The sequence below is a fragment of the Cnephaeus nilssonii genome (assembly GCF_951640355.1).
Source record: "Cnephaeus nilssonii genome assembly, chromosome: 20".
In the NCBI taxonomy this organism is placed as follows: Eukaryota; Metazoa; Chordata; class Mammalia; order Chiroptera; family Vespertilionidae; genus Cnephaeus; species Cnephaeus nilssonii.
This window is the reverse complement of record NC_137091.1, coordinates 9,929,884-9,939,924: the sequence shown is the minus strand read 5'-3', so window position 1 is coordinate 9,939,924 and position 10,041 is coordinate 9,929,884. Positions and strand designations below refer to the sequence as shown.

The window sequence follows — 10,041 nt, the reverse complement described above, 5'->3', positions numbered from 1 at the left end:
GGTGCTTACTTAAAGATTCAAACCCAGGCGCCTGGCTTCAGAGCCCATGCTCTAACCATCATGCAATGTAGCCCCCCTTTTTCCACATCTTTTTTTTTTTTTCAGCTTCATTGTATGATTGACATGCAATCAGCTTGTTTATTTCTACAAAAGGTCTTGCTGGGATTTTGACTGGATTGCTTTAAATATATAGATCAATTTGGGGAGAACAACATTGAGTTGTTCAGTCAATGAACATAGTATCCATGAATTAGATATTTTTTCATTTCGTTTATTTTTTAAAACGTGTTTTGTGTTTTTTTAAATCCTCACCCAAGGATATGTTTACAGTATTGTTTTTTAGAGAGAGAGGAAGGGAGAAAGAGCAAAACATCTATCAGTTGCCTCCTGTATATGCCCTGACCTGGAATCAAACCTGCAACCGTTTGGTGTGCTTTTTATTCAATCTCAGAGATTTCCCTGCTTTGCTTTCTCCTGTCTCCCTAATCTACCAATGGATTTCATGTACCGCTCCCCCCCCCCACCCCCCGCCATGTCTTCTCCTTTGATTCTAATGTATAAAATAAGGTGCAAAACTGCCATTTCTCAATCTATTGAGATTTTGCTTCCCAGCAAACTGTTCTGTTGTTGGTTTGGCTCAAATAAACTCATAGAAATTCTTGCAGGTTTGGAGATTTCTTATGTCAACAGATTACTGATGAGAATAACCCGTATTTTGAGATACTGCATCTATATAAACTGTAATGTGATGAAAATATCTGTGATTTTCTGACAAAAATCACAGGTACTGCTGATACTACTGTGGTTTGTTGCCAACACGTAATGGAAGGAAACGCTGTTTCGGTTAGAGATGAGCGAAAACGACCATAAACTTTCTCACCTCCTCAAGGTCTCTAAGGATCCCAGGTTAAGAAGCCCTGCGCTGGGAGTAGCGCCAGAGAACCACTGAGCTGCGCGCTCTGGCATCCTAGAGAGGAAGCACGTGCGGCTTGGGCGACGCGCTCGGTGTGACGCACTTCCGGTCACGCCGGCCGCTGCGCCTTTTCGGAGGTGAGTGTTGGGGTCTGTCACCTGGGAGTCCCTGCTAGGAGCGCTCCTTTCACCCTTAGAGAAGGCAGTTGCCTTTGCCCTTGCTGCCGGGCGGAAGGAGTCGGAGGCGGCCTGCGAGCCAGGCCCGCTCGCCCCCGGTTGCCCCCGCTCGCCCAGCCGCTTTGGGGAATGGAGGCTGTGGATGGAAAGGAGACGCGCTGCGTGCCCGGCACAGCCACTGAGTCCCTCTGCGCATTGCGCGAACTAATTGTTGAGCAGCTCAATGCCCAGTAGCTGTTCTAGGTTCCCGGGGTGCAGCTATGAATGAGACGGGGTGTGGGTCCCGGCCGCAGAGCTTTCAGTTTGATGGGAAAGATACATATTAATCACATCTGATCATCTCACCCCATCTGGTCCTAACATCGTAGCTGCAGCCGGTTGCTTTTAGGTCGAAGACCGCCTGCGTGGCTTGGTCTCTTGCAGCTCCTTCCCCTCGTGTTGCAGCACATTCCCCGTGGCTCAGCTGCAGACTTTCACTTCTAGAACGAGCTTTTGCACTTGCTGTCACTTTTGTAAAGATTTTCCTTTTAATCAAGCTAATTCCGGCTCAGGCTTATAATTTAGAATAGATTCTTCCGGGCACTAGTCACAATTATGATCTTAAAGTTATTTATGACATTCTTGGATTAATACGTGTGTGTCCTTTAGCCTAGACCAAGCCCAGTGACGAAAGGGATCTCACTTTCTTTTCTCTCCACTGTATCTCACACTTGGGCTGGAATGTATGCAGTAGATGTTTGTTGAACGAAGAAAGCACTCATCAATGTGTAATCTCAAACATGGGAGACATGGTATACAGGGAAGGGAATACAGTACTAGTGGAGTGTGTAACATGGGGACCTGACCTGGTCTGTAGAGGATGACCTGAAGGATGAGTTGGCATTACTTAGCTGAAGTGGGGTTCAGGCTGTTGGGAGAGTATTGCAGGTGGACAGAATCAGTTACAAAGGCTCTAAGGTTGGAGAAGAATGTACAGAGGTCCTGAATTATCATAGCAGAAGAAACTGAAAGAAGGCTAGAATGGCTAAACTAAGAGTAAGGGTGGCACAGATGAGTAGAATATGACTACTTAACGAGAATACAAAATGTTCATAGGGGATATAATGAAAGTAACAACCATTACATTTTGGCATGTTGAGTTGGCCTTTCAGGGTCCTTTGAATGGGACGATGCACAGAAAAGATGCCCGCCTCAAGATCCAAGAAAAGGAAGACGTACTCAAACTCTTATTCTGAAATTCTTGACTACTCATTCTTCCATATTTACCTTAGAATCACTTTCTCAGGTTCTAAGAGAAATCCTGTTGGGATTAGATTGGAAGCAACTGAATGTAGTTATTAAAAGCATGACTTTTGGAATTGGCAGATCTGAGTTCTGCCACCAACGCATCCATCCACGAACTGAGTGACCTTGTAGAGAAAATTATTCACTTAGCCTTGTTTTCTCATTTGGGAAAAAGAAAAGGTTCAGAAGATTATTGTGGGTATTGAATGAGGGTGCCTATACTTCATCCAAAAAGCATGGTATTTGTTTCTATTTTCTTTAACCTTTTTTGTTTCCCAGTAAAATATTTTTTAAAATGAAGATTTGAGTTTCCTCTTGTTAGGTGTTGCTGCTAGTGTTTTTGCTCTTTGTGTACTCAAGTTGCCCCTGTATTCATGTCCTACCTAGGACAGAGCATTGCTTGATGTTGGGGAGTACAGGCTTTGATGCCCAAGGACATCAGAAATATTTATATACCACTTACCCAGTGGGCATTTAGTAAACGATTGTTGCTGTTATTAGCTGGTTTGTTGGTGCTAAGGAGAGCCTTTGACTGGGTAAGGCTTACTCTGGTTCTCTTTGCTTCTTCCCTCAGCCCCGACCCTTCACCGAGAAGAAGCCCAGGTGATGGCAGCCATGCCCCTGAAAGCCTGGTACCAGGTGAGCTGTTAATTCCTCAGGTCAACCTTTGAGAGACCTGATTTGAAGGAAATGATGGGAGGGATGATTCTGGTAAAATTCTTGGAGCCAAAGCAATAGGAAGATCCCCTGTTGATGCTCTCCAACTGGATGCTGGGGAAAAGCCAGTGATGGTGAGGGGCTGAGCAGCTAGGAGCCCACCAAGCAATGGCTGGAGAGAGTGTCCTGGGAAGTGGAATTGTAGCCTCTTCCATACTGGAGGGTCCCCAGGTTTAGAGGGATCTGTGAGAATGAGGGACAGGCTAGTGGTTAGGTATCTGGTTGCAAGTTCTTGGGCAGTGGTGACCGGAAGAAGGGTGGCAGGAAGAAGACAAGAATAAAGGAGGTAACATCATTTATCCTAAAGAGAGAAGTTTGGGCTTCAGACTCAAGGGAAATGGTGCTGCTGGCTAAGACAAGGCTGTGGGCTCTGACAGGAAAACTGCACGAGCACAGGGCACCTGAAATTAGGAATCCCATCAGGTCTCAGTGGCCTTGACCAGTCACTTAACCTCTTTGCATCTTAACTGACTTCATTTGTAAAATTCAGGACCTTACATTTGTGGGACAAGGAAATTTTTGTTTTGACATGTATTTCACTCTGAGACTGATGAGTTGCTGGGTATTGCTTTATTTACTATGTCTTTCTAGGGACTTATTTACCCAATAACTTAGCATGAACCATATTCCAAGTGCCAATCCTGGATTTCTGACATCTGGCAGGTACCTCTGCTGACTGTTTCACTATGTCTTCCTTGTAGCTCACCCAACTTCTGATCTCCCGTAAGTACTGGAGAGTCACTGGTATCACCATCTCGAAGTCCTGAACACTCAGTTTTTAGATTGCTGCATGCTTATTGACACTTCTTCCTGGGTACCACTTCCAGAGAGTCACCAAGTCCGATTGCTTCTGCCTACTACCTCTCCCACTTGTCCCATATTTCATATTGCCTTCCTTCAAGGTTGGTTCTTCTCTGGGATTTGGTTTGCAGACCTTCCCAGCTAGTTTCTCTGTGTACAGTCTTGTGCCTCCCCCTCACTGTCCACTGGTCACTTGAGACATCTTATTTCCTGAGCGTGGACTTTATCTTCTAGTCCAGGTTTCTCAGATTTTAGTGTGCATCACAATCACCTGGAGGCTCATTGATGGAGCATTTGCTCTCAGATGAGGCCTGCCAGTGTGCCTTTCCAATAAGTTATCAGGTGCTGCTGCCCTGGGGCCCACGCTTTGAGAACCACTATTGTAGTTAGTGGTGACTTATTAAATCACTCAGTTGAGTGGGTCAGGCTGTCATTTAAAATAGATCATTGTATGTGCTGGCAGAGGATGGATTCAGTGTGGGACAGCCGGAATTGGAGCTGTTTACGGTCCCCATCTGTTGAATTGGTGTACGGATTGTACAATAGTGAAGAGTCGGTTCCAGAAATATTTTGGCAATAATATTGGCAGGGTTTGATTACCAACTGTCAGAAGTGAGCAGTGATGGGGGCGAGTTAGTCTAGGCTGAATCTTAAGTTTCTGGTATACGAGACTTGCTGAAATTGCTACTGTCAACTGAGATAGGGAAAGAAAATTGTCACTTACCGTGTAAATTAGTTTATGTGAGTTAGAGAGGGAACCAGTTTAGGCGGGGAGATGATTAGTGTTAGCTGGTGGGTCAGACATGTTGGGTTAGCAGAGAGTGTGAGGCATGGGGATTAGTGGAAGGGGCAGATCTGCAGAATCAGTCAGGGTGTTAGAAAGTGGGAGGACATTCACCACATGTTCAGGTAACCACGTCTGATACTAAAGTCTAAGGTGTGAATAGAGGGCCTAACCAGAGGCTGGAGCCTTCTGGGAAGGTAGACTTGGGGCCATCTGGAAGGGGCAAGGATGGCTGTTGAAAAAACCCTGAGGCTTGGTTGGCAAGAGCTGTTACAGATTGTGTTGGGGCTATAAAGACATAGGCTAAAAGGGCGACCCAGCAGCAGTTTGATTCCAGAGCATATTCTCCCAGGAAGACGCATCAGGAAGCAGAATGCTAGGCTGCCCCGGGCAGCACGGCTCCCTCTGCTGGATGATCTTGAGCACAGACAGCACAGCAGTCTTCAAGCGACAGATGGGGGTTGGATGCAAAGGGCTCATCGTGGCAAACGGTGACTCTGTTCTTGTTGTGTGGGCTTGAGGTTTGGGGCAGAGTGAGCACTGGGGCAGTGAAGGGGGACAGGTAGTCCTGAGATGCCACCTGGGAGTGAGTGTCCGGACATTCTGAAGCTAATTGTCCACTTGTAGGTGTAACAGTGAAAGACTGACAGTATCTACAAAGTCAGAGATTTTGCTCTGAGAAGGTGAATAATGGGAGACTCTCCAGGCTTTTTGAAATGTTTTAAAACAGTACATTTTATGTTCCAAAGGAAGCTCTTCTGATAGAGAAGTTCCAGGTTGTTGGTTATAGAAATAGTCATTTAATGGTCTAATACCTATTCTTTCACCTTTTCTCATTAGCCATCTCTAATAGGACTCCTCTTTCATACTGTCCCGTGTCCCACACTCTGGCTCTGAGTCAGAGGATTGGTTCTGGGACAGCAGGAACCTCTTGTTTCAGGAGGTGGTGACCTTCGAGGATGTGGCTGTGCACTTTACCCAAGCAGAATGGGCTGGCCTCTCTTCTGCACAGAGGGCCCTGTACAGAAGTGTGATGCTGGAGAATTACGGGAACTTGACATCCCTGGGTAAGGCTACTTTCCTCTTGGGACTCAGATCTATGCTTTCCTGCTTCCTTCTTTTTTCCTTATGGGCTGGGGGTATGGTGTGGAGAAGGAGGGGTTGTTGCTGGTATCCCCACTGCATGGTTCAACCACTGAGCCACACCAGCTGGGCAGTTTTCCTTCTTTTAACATAGCAGACCCAGGGCTGAAAGGTGCCATTTTCTCCCCCTTTTCAGGATACACAGTTCCCAAATCTGCCCTCATCTCACTTCTGGAGGCACAGGATGAGCCACCTGCAGAGAGGAGCAAACACGTCTATAAAAGTAAAGGAGGCAAGTTTAAAATGGGCAACGGTAGGGCTTTACAGAGCAGCATATTTTAAAATTAACCATGCTGGTAAGGATTGAAATAGATGCTTTTTCCTAACAGGTAAAATATGAAACCTTTCCCACCAATTTTAATTCTTATCAAGATAACTATTTCCACTTCATGCATCTCTTATGCAATTTTTGAATCCCTTGTTCCCTTCTGAGTTTCAGGATTGCCTACTTCGATGGCCCTTCTTTGTACAGGATGGATTTACTTAGGAGCAGTTTTTCAGCACTTGAGTGTGCCAAGTTTTGTTTAAGACTCTCTAGAGCAGCAGTCGCCAACCTTTCGGACCTCAGGATGGCGACCACTGCTCCAAAGGTTTCCTTAAATCAGTGGTTGCCAACCTTTTGTACCTCACGGGCCTCTGGTTGGCAACCGCTGCTCTAGAGGATACAAGTTGTGGAGACCGATGTAAAAGCTTTTAAAAAATGTGTAGATAGGCAGTGGGCTGTGGGAGCTCAGCAGGAAAGCTTAGCGGAATTACCATTTAGAAGCTCAAGTAATGCGTCTTCCGGGGTAGTGCCATTTGTTCTGAATTTGACCGGTTACAGTGGATATCATGTGAAGAAAAAGAAGGTAGACTGTCTGGCCTGAGGAAGGGTATAAAGGATCCAATAAATCATTGTGAAGAACTTTGCAGCATAATGTGCAGGAGAATCACCTGGGGAGCATATTTTAAAATGGGTATTTTTTTTCTGGAGAACACCTACAAGTATTCCTCTGTCTTTTCTAGTAAGTAGTGCAAAAGGACTCAGAACCTAAGCAAGACTTCCTAGAATCTGGGGCTGGCACAGAGTCTGCAGTGCATCCTGACCCCCCCCTTTCCTCCGCCGATGGTGTAGGTGAATGTATTTGGTCTGTCTTACCCACCCAGCATTGGGTGGAATATCTAGGATGCAGACTTTGTGGTGGGCCTGAGGGCTCTAACCTGAATTTACAGCACAGGAATAGGAAATGGGAGAGTAGGCAAAACAGATCATGGAGCAGTAGCAGAGACACTGAGTTTGGCCAGCCTCAATGTCACTACTTAATCTTTGAGCCTGTACCTTCTTTGGTATTTTGTAGACCCATAAGTACCTAAGGTCAAAAGATACTAGAACATACAGGGACAGGTCATTCAAATACAGAGTCTGGAAAAGCTTAGGAAGCAGTCTGTCGTGTCATGTGTACCTTGACACCCTGCTCCACATCGACAGTTCTCTTCTGTGTGATATTTGGCACTTTTATTGCTAGCAGACCGATGTGGAGGTTGAAATAGTAATCTCTAAAAGCTCTGTGTTATTTGATGTTCTTTTGTTTCTAGTATAATTCTCAGGTGGCACTTGTGCTTTCTGTTTATGTCAGATACTGAGACCAGCATTGGCAGTGAGTCCACATCAGTACAGGGAATTTCTGAAAACAGAGCCGTGGTGTTGACTTGTGGTCTGCAGAAGAGTGCTCCTCAGAGAAGCAACTTCCTAGAAACATGTAAACTGGAGAAGCACCAGGAAATCTCCACGAGGAAAAATGGTAGAGGAAAGGTTCCCAGAATCCGCTGTGACGGGAAATCCTTCCGGTGTGAGGAATGTGGGAAGTGTTTCAGCTATTTTTCTCACTATGTTAGACACCAGAGAATCCACACTGGGGAGAAACCCTTTGAGTGTAATGAGTGTGGAAAAGCCTTCAATGGCAATTCCTCATTGACTCGGCATCAGAGGATCCACACTGGAGAGAAACCCTATCAGTGTGAGGAGTGTGGGAGAGCCTTCAATGATAACGCAAACCTGATGAGGCATCAGAGAATCCACAGTGGGGACCGACCCTATCACTGCCAGGAGTGTGGGAAAGGCTTCACCAATAGTTCTGAGTTTGTTATACATCGGAGAATCCACACTGGAGAGAAACCTTACACGTGTAATGAGTGTGGAAAAGCTTTTGTTGGTAACTCACCACTACTTCGACACCAGAAAGTTCACAGTGGAGAGAAACCCTACGAATGTAATGTATGTGGCAAAAGCTTCGGAAGGACTTACTATCTTATGCAACATCAGCGTATTCACACAGGGGAAAAGCCTTATTCTTGTAAAATATGTGGTCAAGCCTTCAATTTGCATAAAAAACTAACTCGACACCAGAGAGTCCACAGCGATAAGAAACCCTTTGACTGTGTAGCTTGTGGAAAAGCCTTCAGTGCTCAGGAACAATTAAAAAGGCATCTGAAGACCCATATTCAAGAGTCTTCCTATGAATGTGATGAGTGTGGAAAAGTGTTCACTAGGAAAAGAAGTCTTCTTCAGCATCAAAGAATCCATACTGGAAAGACACCCTATGGGTGTGTCAAGTATGAAAAAACCTTTAGGACTTCTTCCCAGCTAGGTGATCTTGAGCATGTCCATCCTGGAGAGAAACCTGAGCTGGACATTGGTCGTTTTGGCCTCCCAGAGTTTTTTACCCCCTTTGACTGGTAGTATATTCACTTTCCTTTGGAACTCCATCTTCTACGCAAGAGTAGAATGTGTGACACCGACCTGGCTTAGCCATCGTTGTTCATCAGTAGGTGACCCAAGATGGTCCAATTAGAGTTCCATGATGTGGCCAGATTTAACAGGAAGAAATACTGTTCTTTTCCCTTAGTCTTAAAGCTGAGAGGAATTCAATTGTGGAAGCTGAGAATAGAGTCAACACAGCAGAAAAGAAATCAGAGTTGAAGATTAATCAGCCTTGACAGTTCCATTTGAACAACTACATTAAACTATATCTGAAGCTAGAAATACATCTGGGCTTTTGAATTCCAGTAACCAATAAATTCAGTTTTGTTTTTCTCAAGCAAGTTTGAGTTAGGTTTTCTTTCCTTGGAATGGTGCCTTATCAGTCTAACAATTATATATATATATATATATATATATATATATATATATATATATATATATATATATAAATAGGCAATATGCAAATTGTCCAGGATGCCATAATGTCACGACTGCTCAGGAGGAGGCTGTGCGCACAGGTGGGCGGGAGGGGACTGCGTGGGAGATGAGGCAAGCCATGGATGCTGTGGCAGCCTGAGCAGGCCCAGAGCGGAGACATGGGCCTGCCCACCGGCACACGCCAGCAGGCCCGCCTCTGCGTGTGAGCTGCAGAGGAAACACCTTTTCTGACTGTTCATTGGCTAAGCTCCCAGTACGCTATTCAAAGTGTTCTTGGCAACTTGGGTAATAAGAATCCAAGAAAGTTATCTAGGGTTTTTCCACCACACTCCTGGAGAAAAAATCAAGGTCTGCTGCTAGAGGGGCTAAGAAATGTCATATCCTGCCCTAACTGGTTTGGCTCAGTGGATAGAGCCTCAGCCTGAGGACCGCAGGGTCCGGGTTCGATTGTGATCAAGGGCATGTACCTAGGTTGCAGGGTCCTCCCTGGCCAGGGCCCAGGTCAGGGCTCATTCAGGAGGCAACCAATCGAAGTGTCCCTCTCACATTGATGTTTCTTTGTCTTTCCCTCTCTCTTCTATATTCTCTAAAAAGCAATGGAAAAATATCCTCAGGTAAGGATAAAAAAAAAAAGAAAGAAATGTCATATCCTATGAAAGAGACATCTGAAGAAAGTTGTCAATTTTTCGTCGTGAAGGGACTGGAGTTCATATTGATGAAAACACCTTGGCGGCTGCAGCAGCAGCGGGGTGATGGGGGTGGTGTCTTCCCCTGATCAGCCCAGTTGCCTCTGCAGAGGGAGGCCAGACTGCGGCTTAGCGGGCCTAAGCTGTCAGTAGGACATCCCCTGAGGGTTCCCAGACTGTGAGGGGGCAGGCTGGGCTGAGGGACCCCCCCCCCCCAGTGCTCAAATTTCGTGCACCGGGCCTCTAGTCCTATATAATAAAAGGCTAACATGCAAATCGACCAAATGGTGGAACAACCAATCGCTATGAGGCACACTGACCACCAGGGGGCAGATGCTCAACGCAGGAGCTGCCCCTGG

General features: G+C 45.8%; 1 protein-coding gene across 1 annotated transcript; it reads left to right on the top strand.

The window, feature by feature from the left end:
• Positions 1-822: 822 nt before the first annotated feature.
• ZNF19 (zinc finger protein 19) lies at positions 823-8,950 on the top strand (the record flags this gene model as incomplete). The annotated part of the gene is made up of 6 exons (XM_079759745.1): positions 823-843; positions 972-1,050; positions 2,948-3,012; positions 5,616-5,742; positions 5,955-6,050; positions 7,435-8,950. The coding sequence occupies 6 exons, from the start codon at positions 823-825 to the stop codon at positions 8,535-8,537; spliced, it is 1,491 nt and encodes a 496-aa protein (XP_079615871.1). The 3' UTR covers positions 8,538-8,950.
• Between the last annotated feature and the right edge of the window lie 1,091 nt (positions 8,951-10,041).